Raw genomic sequence first — 18,676 nt, forward strand, 5'->3', positions numbered from 1 at the left:
ACGCTTCTGGAGCCTCCATGCCAAAGTCACAATTTAGGAAACATGTCTTTCTATGCTTCCTGATGCCTCATGCCCTTAAGGACCACTAACCTTTTCTGTTTAGTGCCTGGCACACAAGCCCAGCAAGAACTCAGATATTTGGGGGTTGGCTGCACCCTGTGAGACTGTGTGTAGACTTTTACAGATGTGCTTTCTTTAAAGGACATACATAAAAACATATCAATTTCTCTTAGACGTGAAGCTCAAAATGTCCTTATTATCATCCCTCCCCCACCTGCTATTTTCAGTTAGTTACTGATTACTTGTAATTATATTTTTACTAGGTCTCTCAGATCACACCCTTGTTTCTACGCCATAAAACCAGTGCCACAAGCTGCTTTTCTGCTCAAACACTACCATTTTCCAACCTATAAAATCTAAATGTTTTGGTCTCTTGGCATTACACTGAAGCCTCACATTTACGTGGCAACTCAACCTCATTTACAGAATCTTCTCTTGCATCTTGGTCAGTACCTTCACTTCCCTCATCAGCTCTTTGTAATGTCATTGAAGGAATGCCTAACGGGGAGACACAAAATAGGGAGTCTACTGGCAGTGGATCTTGGGTAATTTTGCTCTCTGATCTCCCTTGGGAAAGGGATTCCTGAGCTTATCTGGAAGGCTGAACTAGTTCTTTCAGCCTCAGATTCTCTGAGCCCAGGCTTTATTATTATTTCAAATCCTATTTGCTTTTTGGGCAAAATGTTGGTAGATAGGAAAGGAAAAATGAAGGAGAAACAATCTATAGAATTATCAAAAATTGGTACTATTTCAACCACAGAGTATTTAAATAGTTCACTGCTTTTTCATATTTGTTGTTTCATTTTATTCTCTCATTAACCCCGTGAAGGGCAGCCCTAATTCTTCCCAAGACACACGAGAGAAAACCGAGGCACACACCTGTCATTGCTTACCCAGTGCCACATAGATCACAGAAAAGTCAGGACTAGGATGCAAACTTTTGATTTTGAGGTCACAAGACCCTCTCCCTGGAGATCATGAAGCACTGCAATCCTTTTATATGATCTCATCTTACAAAAGAGTCCTACACATCATTCTTCAGAATGGACATCTCTAGAATGCTTGCAGTTAGACTTAAAAACTCAACTCCTGATAAATGAAATGATATAATGACTCCTTATGGATAAAATGTCTCTCAGAACAAAGGAAGACCCAACTGTTAACCAGTGGAATTAACACATCTAATGCAATTCTGTCAATCAGAAGGAAGACAGCTCGGGACAGATGGGGCAAGAGGCAGCAGAACTGACTTGAGCATAGTGCTCTGTGGGACACATCTGGCGAGAATCCAGATGTTCCTCATGGAAGATAAAATGAGAGTACTAGTATTAATAATAATAATACTGAAAAATATGATACTCTAGGTTCTGTCATATTTATACTCATTATGTCATTGTATTCAAAAGGAAGTCCACCCCTCTGGTTGTTTTTCCCTGCTTGATTTATCTCTGCAGCATCCATCCTTCACCTGTAGCATACTATGTTACTTATTTTGTTGATTGTCTGCTATTACAACATAAATTTCATGAGGGTAGGGATTTTTGTCTGTTTCGTTTACTGCTCTTCTTCAGTGCCTACCATAATGCCCAGCACATAGTATGTGCTTAATAAATAGTACCAAATGGGCTTTCACAATAACCCTAAGGTAGGCATCAGTCCTGTCTCACTTTACAGAGAAGCAAACCGACACATCGAGGGATTAGATGTTTCTCAAGGTCACACAGGATTCGCATTCTTTTAAACTCGTCTATAGCTGTGTGCAGGGATGAGGTTGTGTCAGCTTCTCTCAGTCTGATCCGCTGAACACTCATATCATGCAACTAACTTCCACCCCTTGTTCCAAACCTCTGCTTATTAAGTAACCTTCTGATTATAATCTGGTTTCTCAGGAAACCTTACACTGACCAGCCATCATGTGTGGCCATTCTGCTTGCATATTATAACTTACCTTGTTAACTCAATGCACAGGCATTCTGATTTATCCACATTTCTGTCTTTTGACTCTGATTACTGTGTTGCCACCCTAATTCATTCTGTGTGCCCTGATGGCGTCAAGAATGTGAGCCTGCAATGATTAGCACAGGATCTAGAATTTATCACCTATCTGAAGCCCTGTCCCTGAGAAATCAATGGTGAGCTGCACTGGGTCAGCCTCCCCAGGCGGCAGCCCAATATCATTGCATTCTGATTTGATTGACTAGAGCATTTGTAGCAAAGCAGTATTCTATCTACAGTCAGCGGATAAATTTTGGGAATGATAACAATGAACATAAGTTGTGAAATGAAGTTGACTGGCTCAGCTAGGGTACCAAAGCAAGCCACAGCTTTTATGCTGGGTTTACTACTAGCAAGGTTAAACTGGAAACTCGAAGCAAGTCAATTTTCATGTCTGAACACAGAGGACTGGAGGAAAATAAAATGAACAATGGGACTACATAGAATGAAAATTAAATTAGGAACTCCCCTAGCCTGCATACCTAACAATATTTTTTAATGTAAGAGAGCATTGCACATTTCCCAAACACGCCAGGATTCAAGTAATAGCTCCTGCAGCTTTAATTACATGAATCATTTTTTTTTATAAAATTATTTTTTTTCCTTGACATATTGTATCCTCAGACTCAAGACATAGGAGTTCAGAAGCAATAGATCAGAGTTTTCATTAAGTACACATGACATCTTTAAAACTTTAACTTGTGCATGCTTGTTTGCCATTATATGTGTATATGAGTTTAGAGCTTTAACTTACAAAATATATGTGCTCTTTTGTGCACTTATTAAAGAAGGTAAGAAGCAGAAAATATGTTCTCTATGGAAAGTAAACTGTAGAAAATATTTACACACTTTTTAAAGGAATAAAAGGACTTCATTAAAAAGTAAACCTATCATTTAAAGAGTTTAAATAGGATATTTCTTAAAAACCACTTTGTCTGATTAAGACAATGTTACATGATGAAGATCGCTAAGAGTCCAGGCCCAAGAGTAAAAGGAGTAAGAGGAAACCCTTCCACAATGCTGCTCACAAAGCTGGTGCCTGAGTAGAAACCATTTCTGATTTGAGTACTCTTAGGTAAAACAGTGTTATTCTTTTTTCTTTTTTAAAAAAATCTATTTTTATTGATTTTTTACAGAGAGGAAGAGAGAGGGATAGAGAGTTAGAAACATCGATCAGCTGCCTCTTGCACACTCCTTATTGGTACGTGCCCTTGACTGGAATCGATCCTGGGACCTTTCAGTCCGCAGGCCGATGCTCTATCCACTGAGCCAAACCAGTTTCGGCAAAAACAGTGTTATTCTTGCACACTGTGAAATTTACTAGAAAAGGTATAAATTAGTTTAAACTAGAAAATAAAAATAATAACTTAGAATTTTTAAAAAAAGATACCAGATGAAATCCATTTTAAATTAATTTTCAGTTTAATATCCTCTTTTGCTTGTAGACAAGTTTTCAGTGATTATGCAACAAACATTCTCATTTCCTACTTCAGTTGGTCTCTTCATGAAACAGTGTAACCTGCTTTCCTTGTTGTTCTCTTTGCCAACTTTGAAGACATTACCCATGTGGTGTAGAAAATGTAGTTTCTGCTAGCTTAATGGCTAATTACAGTAACAGAGGGGGAAAATAAGAAAATTCAACTAAACTGTAAACATCTAATGAAGGGCAATGTGAGCTTTAACTACAATTTCACACCCTGTTTTATCTATGAGGTGTTTTTTTGTTTTTGTTTTTTTTTATAAAGCCTTTGTGGACAATTCTTTTTAGTAATTTTAGTTTAATATTTTGATGTTTATTAGGTATCTATTTTACAGACAGAGGCTTCAGATTATGATTATATTGTTCATAAGCAGGATTGTCTTTATCAGGAATCACCCAACTATAGTCCTATCTCGGCCCTATCTTGGAGATAAGATACATTCTTTTATTGTTGTAATAACTCAAATGCAATCTCCCTTGTTCTTCTCCACTATGGTTTTAGGATTTCTTTTAGGATAAGAAGACTAAAGAGAATGCAGGTTTTGATGGGAATATTCCTCCTCCTTTGTACACCCCTATTTACATTAATCACTAGAGGGAAACACCTCTTAATTTGGGAGAGTGTACTTTGGTTGAATGTTTCCTTCTGAGAAAACAAACAAACAAACAAACAATAAAAATGATCTATTGAGCATAAATTGACTACTTGGTCCTACAGAAAATCGCTCATACTTTCATTGAACTTGGGGACTGAACACCCACACTCATTGAACTGGGACTGATTAAAAACAATGCCAGTTTAATTGTGAGCTTTGAGGATTATGTACAACCTCAACTTTCCCCAAATTCTCAAGTTATATTGCAACTTTTGATCTATTGAATTCTGTAGAGTGACTGTACAGGCTTCTATTATATACTAGAGGCCCAGTGCACAAAATTTGTGCATGGGAGGGTGGTCCTTCAAGCTGGCCTGCAACTTCTTGTAATCTGGGACCCCTCAGAGGATGTCTGACTGCTGGTTTAGGCCCAATCCCAGGGGTCAGACATCACTCTCATAATTCTGGACCACTGGCTCCTAACTACTCACCTGCGTGTCTGCCTAATTACCCCTAACCACTTTGCCTGCCTGATCACCTTTAACCTCTTGCCTGGTTGCCCCTAACCTTGGTTGCTTCTGCCTTGGCCCCCAATGCCATGGCTTTGTCAGGAAGGATGTCCAGAATGTCGTTTAGCTGTCTGGTCTAACTATACTTTTATTATTATACTTTTATTATTATAGATAAATTGGATGCACCCTATTTACAACTGTAGATATATACTTTTATCTCTGAAGGTCTTTGGAGACAACTGTGTAAAATACTGCATCAAGGATTGTTAGAAATATTGAAAGATTTCACGACGTAAAAACAAAATGCATCTATGTCACTGAAATTGAACAAAATGGCTCCTTATTTTTCCATACACATTTGAACCATCTTGGTCCACAAACTTGTTCAATAAATAGTACATGAAACAAGCATTTTGCACTGTGTCCCACAGATGCAATTTGCCAGCCTGATTGATTTCTTTCTCTATAGCTCATCTAATTTCTACATACTCTATATTTTCTCCTTTATTAAAAATGATGTAATCTTGGCTGCTATCACATTCACAACCACCAAACTACTAAGAACAAGATAGTGATGTGAAGATGAGGCTAGGAGAGGATAAAGTTTCACAAAGTTTTGCAACCGAATATAAAAATCTGACAAAAACTCATAATGCAGACATGGAAGATTAATGCAGCAATGAAATTATATGAAGAGAAGAAACTTAGCAGAAGAACCAAACTAAGACATATACGTGGAAAAAATAAGAAGGAGCAGTAGGAACGAGTTTTTTATTCTGCGAAGATTCACTGTGCCACTATGATAATACCCAGATAAAATAATTTGCATGTTGCCAGATTGAGAAATTGCATTCATGTATGTTAGCCCACATTCCTATCACTATTTCTATCTAATTATCCTTAGCCTGTGCCCTGTCTTTCATTAATGAAACTGATTTTTATTCCTTCTTAGATAGTACTTCCTTAGAGAAAGAATGAGAGAGAAAAGATATGGCTGACATGTGTTATTGACCTAAATAGATCTGATTCCAGCTTCAATTCTATCTTCTTTGCTATTTTTCTACTCAGATCAGAGCTGGCAACAAAATGATAACCATCTGAACCATGCTTTTCAGTGACTGGTTATGTCTTGCCAAGTAGATTTAGTTGGCATTGTAGGATTCCTTGGTGACCATGAGGATGTGCAGATCCTTCTAAGGCAAAGAGCTCCCCTGCTTTTCTTCAAGGTTCATACGTAACTCTCCTAACAACCTCCGGCTTTCAAGTCTAACCAGACTTGTGGTCTGATTATAAAACCACAAAATATCAGAGATCGAGGGTTCTTGATTTAATTCATCTCCATTGTTTTTCATGAAAGGCAGCAAGAGGAGGCTAAATAACCAAGTCAGGTTCTCTTATACAGCTTTATTTCTAACTCAGTCTTCCATGTTCAAGAGACCCATTTTAGGTCTGTTGGATCGCTGATCAGGGGTTCCAATTGAACATGTATGGATTGAAGTTATAGTTCCCTCCCCATAAGTTCTCTCTATCCATTACTAGAAGTCTTCAGACACAATTTTAAGGGTTAAGGTAAATAATATTACCTTTCTTTTTTTAACAGAGGAGGTCAGTGAGGCAGAGAGGTTAAGCTAGTAAGTAGCCAAGCTGGGGCATGAACTCAGATAGTAATATCTGTGTTCTTCTTTCTATACCTTTTTGCTTACTAGTTACCATCTGCATTATTAGGACTCTGAGCCACTAGAGATATCTTATTACTTATTTCTTGTTCATTTGTTTATCCATTCAATCACCCATCCATTCAGAAAATATTTACTAAGTACCTACCTACAAGTGCCAGTCACTGCTCTAAGTCTTGATGATATAGCACCAAACAAAACAGAGTCATTGCCCTAATGCAAACTACATTTAAATAAGGAAGACATGCATTAAAAACAAACAAACAAACAAACAAAAAACAATATCATGGCAGATTCAGCATTTTCATTCCAATATCTATAGCTGTGCGTATAGTTTTAAATACATCCATTTTATTATCCTCAGTTAACAAACATGAGTCATATGTGATTTTTAAAGCTCCATCTTTAGTTTTGATCTGTCTTCTCTCCTAAACCCATTTTGTTATCTCCAGGCCCATTGTCTTCATGCATAGAATGAACTGGCAACCAAAACCACTGTTCTCCTGAATGTTTGAAGGGGGGAGGGGGAGTAGCACTAACTATTGATATTTCAGTCAAAAAAGTATTCTTAAACTCACCCAACTTTTAATCACATTCTTCTTTTCCTTTCTACTAACTCCATTGTCTGCAATCAGTTTTCTTATTTTATCTTTTGCTAGAGGCCAGGTGCACAAATTCATGCACAGGTGGGGTCCAGCCTGTCCTCCTCGATGGTGGCTGATAGAGCTCAGGCCAGCTAGGGTGGGGTGGGGCGGGAGAGGAGGGGCATTTAAGGTTGGCTGGCCTGTCCCATCCCTGATCGGGGTTAGGGGACTGATGTGTGGCAGGGCCGGCGGGGGTGGGAGGGGACATGGGAGGTTGGCCAGCCTGCCCTGTCCCTGATAAGCCGATTGGCTGACTCCAGTGGGTGTCAAAGCAACAAATTGTTCTGGCATTCTGGTCATTGGCTTTTAATATAGATAGATGGGGAAATCAGAGAGTCAAAAGTTAGTACTGGAAGGACCTCAAAGATCAGTTATTTCATTAACTTGTTCAATAGATATTTGTTGAGAGCCCCTTTTCTTCAGTTCTAGATACTGGAGAAACAGTGATGAGAATAATCAAGAGTCCAGTTTCCAGGAAAACAGAGACAATTAAAAAAATAGTTAATAAATTTGCAGGCAAATAATTTCAGATAATGTTGAGGGCTTTGAGTAAAATATGACAAAGTACTCTTATAGAGGGCCTGGGTCTTTAGTGGGGCTGGCCAGAAATGGGGATTTTAGTTTCTGAAGGTAAGCATTTCAGGTAAAGGGATCAGCAGGAGAGAAGGGTGCAGAATTAGAAAACTCAGGAAAAAAGCCAGGGAGGCTGGGCACAGGGAGAGAGGCAGGTAGAGTGGTGGGCAGGCCCACTTGGTTCATGGGTGATGGAATGAGGACAACAGTCCATCCTCACTCCTAGTCAAATCATTGTTCCACCTCACCCATCCCTTCCTTTCCAATTCTGGTTCTTTCCATCATCTTTATCATCAGTGTGACTGTCACTGGTTTCCCTTTCTTCAACCTGTGCCTCTTTACTACATCCTGCTATCTACTGTGAGACTCCTAAAAATTCCATTTAAAGCATCATGTCATTCCTCTACTTAAAAATCATCAGTCTCTCCTCTTTGTGGGATCAAGCACAAAGTCCTTACATTGAGCAATTCATTACTGCTACCATTTAGCCCCAACCTAATCCAGGGTGTGTGTCCACCCATGCTTTGATATCCATGACTCAAATCTGCTTCTTTCCCTTACACACAACATCCTCTCTCTAACCTGAAGAACAGCTCATGATTGGTATGTAGCACATGCAATCTTGCTGCCTGCTGTCCTCATCCAACCTTCATGACCATCTATTATGCTCCCTCAATTAGGCCCAATATTCTTAAAGGCTGAGAATTTACTTGTCCTGCATTTGTGTCTCCCTAATCGCTAACCCATGGTTATAGACATAGTAGGTATTAAGTAACAGCTGTTGAATAAATAATGATTTCTTGAATCCTGAAAGCTGTTCTGATCCTCAGACTCCCATGTATATTTTAAAATTTAGTGAAACATCTTCTATGTGTCAGATAGTGTATTAACCTATTAACTTGTTTGATTTTCAAAGAAATAGAGGTAGAAATGTTTACCCAATTTACAGATGAAGAAACTGAGATATAGGAAGGTTAAATGACCTGCCCAAGACTCCCAAAGTCCCGAGTCTGTGTCTAACGCAGCTTGCCACACTGTGTCACTCACACACAGCATCCTTCCACTAACTCCCTTTAACACCCCACATGCTCACTTCATTCTTGGTTATTTGGGCAGAAGTGAGATATTTACTAGAAAACAGGTGAGGAGAACATGATGCTCTCAAGTAAGAAGAATATCATCTCCCCCAAAATGAGTTATATAGCCACTGGCCCTATGTCTTTGTCTTCTAAAATAATATTTCAAGCTGGATTTAGTGCTTCCAAATGGTCCTCAGCTGGGGAAACAGGAACTCCCCGAGCCATGCAGCACAGTGGGATGCCCATGCAGAAAAAAACAGAGAGAGCCAGGGTATTCTTTCTCAAGCAAAAGGTGTGCTTTGTGCTGGAACTTTTTCAAATGTTTGAAAAAATGAAAAAGGTGATTACAGGACTGAAAAACACTGCAAGTTCTTCACTTGAAGAAGCCGAAAATGTACTCTTTGGAAAATGAAACAGATGTCCTCTGTTGTTCCCATCCTCCAGCCAGGATAAAGGCAAAGCTTGCTGCCTCTCCGCCTCTGCCTCCAGGTGAACAGATAGAATTCATTCTTCTATAACCTTTGTGCCGACTCTGGCAGCTCCTGCCTCCCCCTTTCACAACAGCCTGCCCTGTCCTCGCTGGGACATACCCGATAGCATCACAGCATGCCTCCGGGTAAGATCTGTCCTGTAATCAGTTATAAAGCTCAAACGGAATCACTGGTTCAAGCAATTCAAGTGGCGAAGTGAGCGCCTTCCTGACTTGGTTTAACAAAGGAACAAGTGCCATGCGGACTTGAGTCAGAGGCAGGCCACAAGAGGGGAAGGTCCCTCTACCCGATCTGTCCCAGGGGTCACCCTCGCTAACTTTGTAACAACTGCTGACTTTTTAGGACCGGCCTTCTACTCTCAACAGGAGGCGCTGTGACAGGCCACACCCGGCCTGATCTCCTCTGTCCCCTTTCCAGGAGCTCGCCCAGAGCTCAGGATTTCACAGGTGGTATTTACCGAAGAAGTGGAAGTCTCCCATTGCCTAACCTCTAAGAGGAACATAGCAGAATCAGTAACTGAACATTAAACAGCTTAGCAATGCTCTGCATCTGCAAAGTCATATTTAATTTTAGCCATATTTCTTTGAGCAGCCAAATTTTTTAAACAGAAGTAGAATAACCAAGTATTTGTTGAGCAATAACCCTGACCCAGGATTATTGAGCCTTTTTAAACACAAGGATATGTGTGATTTTCCTAAATCCATATAGGAACCATAGCAAAGAGGGATATTATCCCCGTTTACGGATGAGGAAACAGACTCAGAGACCTGGGGTAACCAAACCTCAGATGCGATCATTTCAAAAAGCCATGATCTCTAAATCCACATTAAAGCAACTGGCTCCACTGGCCTGACATCAATGACTAATCCCTGGAACACAAATGCTGAATCATTTTTGCAAAATTCAGCAATTATTCTTCAGGAAGTCCCTTGGGTAAAACTAGCCCCAAATCCCATGGACATGAGCTTGCCTGATCCCCCTACGTAACGCAAGGGCAGTGCATCAGCCTGACTGCCGTCTTCACGAATCACTCATGACGTGGCATGGGCTGCGCCGGTCTATCACAAACCACTGGACAGCAGTCGTGTGTCTTTACGGTACATAGTGCTCGTTCCCACAACTTGCATTTTGATGGCATCTGCTACTCTCTGGAAGAAAGCCAGCATTTCTGAGCAAAAGCTATCTGTCCCACAACGTGGATTTTTACTGTTCCAGTGGGCCAACTGAGAATTGAACAAGATCTTACAGTAATGACTAGATGTGAATTTCTTTCTCTTCCTTTCTGGAGTTCTTTTTTGCTGGGTTTTTCTCTTTCCTGGCACAGCCGGGAGACATCTTTTTATTAAGTTTATGAGCATCAGAGATGTGAACGTCCCTTTACGTGTTTAAAATAAGTGACTTGGGGTAGATCATGATTTCAAAGAGGCTTCTATATATTGAAGCGAATCCAAATCACTTTGCTCAAAGCATTTGGGCTTGCAGCACAATCTCATGAAACCTATCAGCACTGGGTCACAGGAGATCCAAACACCGACCTGAACATTTCCAGGGTCACTGATGGAAAGTTAGATCTTTCAGAGTCTTCCAATGAAGACTGTTTTTCCTCCTTTCTGGTTCTCCTGTTGATGAGTTCAGTCTGGATGGCAGACTCTTGACATGATGATGATGATCAGTTATTGTTGGTACTAAATAACAGAGCTCTGTGACCTTCCATCAAAGGGTGTGATCTCTTACTTTATATAACCCCCTTGGACAGTTTCATCCAATCTGTGATTTCAATGATCATGTATACTTCAGTGATTTACAAATCTTTCTGAGCACTTAATCAAATCTTCATTGAGAGTTTACTATATACCAGGCATTGCTCTAAGCTCCTGGGATACCGTAGGACAGTGATTGGCAAACTGTGGCTCTCGAGCCACAAGCGGCTGGTGAGCCGCAGTTTGCCCCTCTGTTGACTAATAAATTTGCTGACCACTGCCCTAGGAAATAAAAGAGACTGCATTCTTGTGTGAATTGACTGTTACTCACTTCTTGCTGGCATTACAGATCCACGTATTCCGTTTTGTGTTGAACTTACATATTTCGACATCCAAACTGTACCTGGGCAAACTGAGGTGATCTCCTCAAACAACTCCTGTGGAACCCCTAGGATCTGAGCCCCACCTCTCAACCTGTAAGAACTCACCAAGGCCAGGGACCTAAACAACCTTCTGCCCGCCTGCAGAGAGCCCTCTACCTGAATCTTGTCATAGCCTTCACTCCCTTTCAATCTCCATCTCATTACAGCTCTCCTGATTGTTCCTGGGTAATGAAACCTTCCTGACTGCCTTCCTCTCACCCAGGATGGCCCCCTTGAATCCACTTCTTACACTGCCAGGGAACGTGCTTTCTAAACATACCCAACCTTGTCTCTTTGCTTTACTATCTCTGAAGGGCTTCCCTGAGCTTTCAGGGTAAAGGAAAAACTTGCAAGCACACAAAGTCCTTGTGATCTGGCTCCTGACCTCCACATGACCTCCTGCTCTGGAGGGCCTCACTCTCTCCCCAGACAGGCCCGCGGCTCCCTCTACCTGCTGCATCCACGCCTCCCTGACTCACTCAAGCATCCAGGCGTGACCTCCTGAAGCCTCCCTTTCCAGGCCATCTGCTCTGCGGCAGGCTTCCCCGCTGCACAGTGCCATCGCCTCTCCTTTGTTTCATTTCTCTGCCTCCTGAAGGTAGTTACAATACCTGCCTCAACCTTGATTCCCTGAGCAGCCTGGGGCCTGGAGCACAGAAAGCACTCAGCTTGTGTTTGCTGAAGGAACAAACCTGATGGGCAATGGTTTATCGATCTGCATTTTCAAGTCATTTTGTGCCATACCTCAACTATTGCAGCTTAGACACCAAGAATTCAAATTCCTTAAATGACTGGAGCAGCAGGAAGAGTTTTCTTCCTTCCAAAAAATGCCTTTTGTTTTTTAGTTTGTTTTCCCCCCCTCTACCTTTTCTCCAACACTTGCCATACATATATTTGGTCTTAATCAAAGTTTACCTGATTCTTCTGAGGAAAAGGCACAGCTAAAAGGTATACCATAGACATCAGCCCCCAGAAAAATCTACATTTGGAGCCTAGCCCATGCACTCATTTACTGAGTACTAGCCTACCTAATAAAAGAGTAATATGCAAATTGACCACACCTTTGCTATGTCCAAGCCACGTGTGAATGCCTAAGCCATACTGAAGAGAAATAAACATGTCAACAGTATAAACACCATCTTACGGCAGGTCAGAGAAATGTGAGTGCTCCACAGGGGGACAGCTGGAATGGGGGTGTTGAGGAAGGCACTAGGCATGGAAAGAGCTGGTAAACAACTATAAATGGTTGGCACCCACATCTCAAGGCTCTGACCAGGAGAGACGTATGGCATTTTTCCTGCAAAGAATCATAGTTGAAGCATACTTGGCTAAGAAAGGGGAGATAAAATGAGATTGATGAAGTTGGCTGGGGCCGGACTGCATAAGGTGGGTTATATGCTAAGTACCACCGAATGGTTTTAAGAAGGGACATCACGGAAGAATCGGTTTTGGGATTTCTCCAGCTGCCATGTTTGTACATTTATTACGTCTCTCACCAGAGCCCTGATTTGCACTACAGCTCCCGGTGACTATAGCTGTCCTCTTTATTACAGTAAGACGGTGTGAGGTCACTGACGGTGTTTATTCTTGTTTCTAACAGTGCCTAGTGCATAGTGCTCCCCGGTAAATGCTTGTCAAATTAAATGGGAACATTCTGTGGCTTCTGTCTTTCTCACCTGCCATTGCCATAACTGTGGATGTAATGTGCCTTCTCTTTGTGGGAAGCTGCAGTTGCTCACCAGCTCTGAGCGAGTACATCTTTTCCTATTAGGATTCCTCTCTGGCCTTATTGCCATTGTAGGGTGGTCAGCTGACTTCCTATCTCCTGCCAGCTCCACTCCCTGCCCTGGACTGAGTGTGGACAGTCCCTTATCTGCCTAGCACAAGGCATCCTGCTGTGAGTACTGGCTGTGGTGGCCTGGCCTGCTCGCAAAGGAACCACTGCTTCTAGCTCTACACGTGGTCCCAGAGCATTGAATACCAATAGGGCATTTATGATCACCTGCGTGTGCCTGGAACGTGAAGGGCACAGCAGCCCTTTCTGCTAGTTTTGCAATGTTGGGCAAGTTACCAGTCCTTTATAAGCCTCGGTTTCCTCATGTATAGAATGGAGATAGTAAGAGCAGACTGCCTCCTAGGGTTGTTACATGGCTGTACAAGAGATCCTCACGTCAAACAATTAGCACAGAGCCTGGAATATAGGCAGCATTCATCATATGTCAGGAAATTAGCAGTGGTATCACTAGTATGCATGATTTTATTTAATCCTCATAGTAACGCTAAGGAAGGTCTTAGTCTATCCAGAGTCCATATATAACTGGTATATATAGATACTGCTGTACTAGTTGTTAAAGCTTTGTGGGTTTTCCTGGTTGCTAAGTTTTGTTTTTTTTTAATTAAAAAAAAATACATGTTTATTGATTTCATGGAAAAAGGGAGAGAAACATCAAGGATGAAAGAGAATAACTGATTGGTTGCCTCCTGCACACCACACACTGGGGATTGAGCCCGCAACCCAGGAATTGAACCATGACCTACTGATTCATAGCTTGCTGCTCAACCACTGAGCCACACAGGGCTCTTAGTTATCAAATTAGCCCTTGTCTCAAACCCTTCAAATTTTCCCTACCTATCCCCCCCCCCCCCCCCCCGCCCATAACTCTGCAGCCTCCTCTGCTTACATTCTTCTGGGATCCCTGCCTCCCCCTTCTCCCCATGATCTAGCAACTAAAGGTCAGGGCCTGGCACAGCAGGAGGCCTGCAAGACCCAGGCACAGTTCAGATGGTTCTGTTCTGGGTGCTGACTGGTTGGCTGAATTTATTTTATTGAAGGGCAAAGGGGAGAAGTGAAGTCTTTCCACCAACTCTGTAGGTGGAAATCCTACAAAGAATCTACTGCCAGGTTTACTCCTTTACCCAGAGCTTCTCCTTCGACACTGGTTGGGAAAATTAACAAAATCCTTTTTTTTGCCTCTTGAACTTGGAGGACTATCACCTGGACACCAGCAAACTGGGTTTCCGATGAACTCAGGAAGTAGCTGCTGACATCTCTGAGTCAGCACCTCACCTGCCTTCCCTCGTCTTTATTCCCCGTCCTGCTTCCTAACACGAATTTCATGAGGACACTATTTGGCTCAAATTCTACTCCCGCTTCCTGCACGGAGGTCTGATAACCTGAGCCCTGGGATGGTCTTCAAGATGACGCTGTGTACAGCCACACAGTTAAGTACTCACCATTTCGGTCACTACTTTACAAACTAAGGAGAGGCCTAGAAAGATGTTAAAATGTGTGCAAAAATGTGGCAATTCATATACAAATACTCTATACGAAAGTAGAATAGTGTGGAGGAGAGATTCCATGATGACACTGAAATCCAGAGCCGGGAATTGAAAAAGGTCCCTCTTAAATTGAGGACACATGTGTGGACTTACACTGTGGAAAGTGAAGGAGGTGGCTCCTTGAATGTAAACGTTCGCTTCTTAATTGTGCATTCTGAGCTGCAAAGACCCCCTGGGCTTGCCCTGATATGTAAACATTTTAAAAAGTGTCTTATTAAGGTTTCAAGTCTTTCAAATAGGTCTTCAAGGTGGAGCAGTTACATAATTGGCTCAATTAGATCCAATTACACAATTAGTGTAGATTAGAAATAATAGAATCAGAACATATAATTTCATAATGACACACGATAATAATGCAAAAATGAAGTTGGCCGAGGGTGCCTGTGCAGGAGGGGTGCCTATAGATCTTAGAAGACGTGATGTCTTTCACGAGCCCAAGCATCCCCCACCTCTGACAGTTACTGTTGGAAAATACTGCTTCACTGAGCAACGTTTATGTTGAGTTCTGGACATAGAAAACAGCATCTGGAAACGGGGTAGTTCTTTTTCTCCTTTATGGAGCTGAAGTCAAGAGTGACTCCATTTCTCTTCTGTCTCCTTAAAAGGAGGATCCCTCTCTGAGGTCTTAATAGATGGTTACAACGAAGAATTCGTGCTGCTGAAACCGGTTTGGCTCAGTGAATAGAGCGTCGGCCTGCGGACTGAAGGGTCCCAGGTTCGATTCCGGTCAAGGGCATGTAACTTGGTTGTGGGCACATCCCCAGTAGGGGGTGTACAAGAGGCAGCTCATCGATGTTTCTCTCTCATCGATGTTTCTAACTTTCTATCCCTCTCTCTTCCTCTCTGTAAAAAAATCAATAAAATATATTTTTTTTAAAAAAGAATTTTGCTGAAGGGTAAGTTGTGCCGACACACCCACGGATGCACAGGCCTGGCCGCCTGCTAGGGGAGCAGCTCAGACACACTCAGGAGGATTTGTGCGTGTGTGGGAGGCGCTGGGCCGGAGAAATGCTGGGGGAGAGGCGACAGAGAGATTAAGACGCCTGTCTCTCAAATCCGATTTTTATTATTGCCTTCATTATGCTTGGTTCAGGTGGCCTGACCCTTCCCGCTGTCTTTTTATCTTCTGATTTTCCAAAAGGGGAAAGATGACATTTGACTAATGAGAAATTCATGTCCCAAACTCTTGCAGTCATGTTGGTGCATCTTTCTGTAAATTGTGTCCAACTACAACCGGAGGTCTGAGAAGAAACCATTCATGTGTTAATTAGGCTCCTGATTTTATTTATTCACTCAGTCAGCATTTCAAGCCTCCCCAGGAAGAGGCTATTTCTTAGTTATCCTATGTACCAAGCCCATAGTACGACTGCTAGCCTGTGGGAGGGACTCCAGGTATATCCAATTGCTTTTAATACATATCACAGATATTAACCTGTCCTGTTCTGTAATTACAGAACAAATAGCCACTCTATTCCTAGTTGGGGCCTTCAAGAAACTTACAATCTTTTTTTTGTGTGTGTGTCAAGACAATTATCATGTTAACGAAAACATGACTTAAATTGTCCTAGTCGACACTGACACAGTGTCAGGAAATAGTTTTGTGTTTTTTTTTTTTTTTTTGTCAAGAGTCAAATAAGTAGAAAAACTGAAAAGTGTCATGAGAAAATAATCCCCCAAAACCATGGTCACAGGGAGGGCCGCAGCCCAGCACCACTCTCTGGGAGGAAGGCAGCCAATCTCTGAACACGTGTGGTGCCTCTCTGCCGGGCACCTGGGATTTGATCCTGCTGTTGGTCAAATTAAGTAGCAAATACCCCCAAAGGCCCCTATAACATCTCAGCAAATAAGCACTGAAAATCTGAAAATGTTCCCCAAATGTCAGAGCAACATCTAAAAGCTTTGGGCATTTTTTCTAATGATCTCTATTTTGTGTTTTCCTCCTCGGTCATCATCCTTTGGGTAATGGGAGAAGCGAAAGGACTTAATGATGCTCAGAGGCCATTGTGAATACAGGCTACAGGATTTATCCCTTACATTCTCCCTTCTAATTTTTTATTATTTTAAAATTCCCTTTCATTATTTTACTTTCCTGCACAGTCCTTCTTTTTCCCTTCTCATTTTCTGTTCCCAATAAATACTAGCTCAAAATATCAGTACTCTTATCAAAAATGATAGTTTGCTTGCAAGACAAAAATCTATTCTCCAAAATACCTTGATCTACTTACATCTCCCATAACAGTATTCCAGAAGATGCTCTGTGTTAATTCAGATACTCAGACAGAGGATATTTGAACAGCATGGCATAGTTTGAAGGTGGGGGTACGGAAGTTTGCAGTTTCTATTAATATTTCAAATTCTTGACCCTATCCTTAGATGGATTTAGAGGCACAAACATACTTCCTTAGGTTCTAACATCTAGAAACAATATATTAATTTATTTACAATGTATATTTTAGTGCATATTGGAACCCATATTCCTTGTTGACATAGCAATGAAGTATAGACATTGGAGGTGAATAAATATACAGAAAGGAGAAACATCTCCCAAATTTGTTATATTCTTTTTTTCTCATTTCACCAAAAGCTAGGATGCATTTCCTAAGGGCTCCAGGGTACAAATCTGAGTTACTTAGTGTAGTAGAATTCAGATGAGTTGTTTTGGGAACAAATATAAGGAATTTGCTCACTTTCTTTTGCATAAATCCTTGATTATGAAAGCTGTATGAATTACAAAAATTTATAGCTTCTTTCAAAGACCTTTTAATAAACAAGCACTTAAATCAACTTGGTAAATGAACCTGTATAAAAGTGGCAGTACATGTCTGGGAGGTTTCTTACCAAACTGTTATGAGTAGTTAGCCCTTTGCTGGACAGGGGGAAAAGAAGTCTTTAAACTGAGCTGCCGATGTACTTCAACTTGTTATGTGTTCTAAAATCTCTTTCTTTACAGGAGGATCAGGATTACAAACTACAATCTCCACAGAGATGGAACTAACAGATTTTCTGAATTGGGTTCATCAGCTATAGATTTTTAGAAGTTTTTCAAATCGGGGATTTCAGGAAATTGAACAATTTTCCATGAGAATGGCTTTTTGTTTCCACCAGTTCTGAGTTTAATATCACTCTTCCTTCCCCTGACCATTAGCATTCAGGAACAGTGCCTGCTGTCTTGGATGTGCGCTGCTTGGATGAGAATGAGACATTTCGTGTTGGCTCCCTTCTGTAACGGTCCTGGAGAGAATGCTGACAAAAGAGGACGGACAGAAATGCAGGTACGTACATGGATACCTAACAATTCAAGTACAAGTGCTTGGCAGAGCACTGCTCTTTATGTCAAGGCTAAAGATGGGTCTACATTTTCACAGCCATCTTCTCTCATGGTGAAAGGCACCTGCTGATTTCCTCATTACAATTTCCAAAATTACAATTTCGACCTGTCTCGTCTTTATGGCCTCTTTGTAGCAAATGATACCATTGAACTGTGACACTGAAATGCTCATCTCTTGGCTGTCCACGCACTCCACTTTCTGGTTCTCCTTCTGCCCTTCGTATTGTCTTATTTTCTACTTATTTTACTTGTCTTTCTTCTTTTTCCTACATGAGAGGTCTGCCTCTGGCTTTCTCCTCTCTCTTTATAGTTCTCCCTCCTCCCCACCTCTCTCTAATATGATAGCCTCCATGGTGACTCCATATGGATAGTCACAGTGAAAACTGTAAATTACTGAGGCCCTAAACTCTGTGCTAAAATCACTTTACATATTATCTCACCAATATCCCACCAACATTTTCTGCCTTTTAGATGAGGAAGCAGAGTCTCAAGTAGGTTCAAAACTCACCCAAACTATCCAAGACCATACAACAAAATAAGTGAAGAAACCAAAGTTTGAGCCCATTACTCTTCTGGCTTTAAGATGCATACTGTTGTCACTACACTGTCCCTGCTAATCCATGACGTGGTCTCCAGTCACAGTGGCACAGTGCACTGAGGTACAGTCTCATAAGTGCCATCGTTTTATTCTTTTTTTAAAATATATTTTATTGATTTTTTTGCCACCCTCCCTCCCATACATACCCTCCCTCCCCAGAGTTTTATGTCCATTGGTTGTACT

General features: G+C 41.4%; 1 protein-coding gene across 8 annotated transcripts in view; it reads right to left on the reverse strand.

Moving 5' to 3' along the window:
* ITPR2 (inositol 1,4,5-trisphosphate receptor type 2) overlaps positions 1-18,676 on the reverse strand; it is a 424,574-nt gene that overhangs the window by 15,759 nt on the left and 390,139 nt on the right. Inside the window, exon 56 of one of the 8 annotated variants that reach the window (XM_045587856.1) lies at positions 15,494-15,808. The exons of 5 other annotated variants lie outside the window; for them this stretch is intronic. In XM_045587856.1, coding sequence (XP_045443812.1) covers positions 15,602-15,808 — 207 coding nt within the window. In that variant the 3' untranslated portion in view covers positions 15,494-15,601. Of the gene's footprint in view, positions 1-15,493; positions 15,809-16,931; positions 16,983-18,676 lie in introns of those variants that run through there. 2 more of the 8 variants (XM_045587858.1, XM_045587859.1) reach the window with 2 other exon arrangements.

Source organism: Pipistrellus kuhlii, unplaced genomic scaffold (assembly GCF_014108245.1).
Source record: "Pipistrellus kuhlii isolate mPipKuh1 unplaced genomic scaffold, mPipKuh1.p scaffold_m20_p_3, whole genome shotgun sequence".
Lineage (NCBI taxonomy): Eukaryota > Metazoa > Chordata > Mammalia > Chiroptera > Vespertilionidae > Pipistrellus > Pipistrellus kuhlii.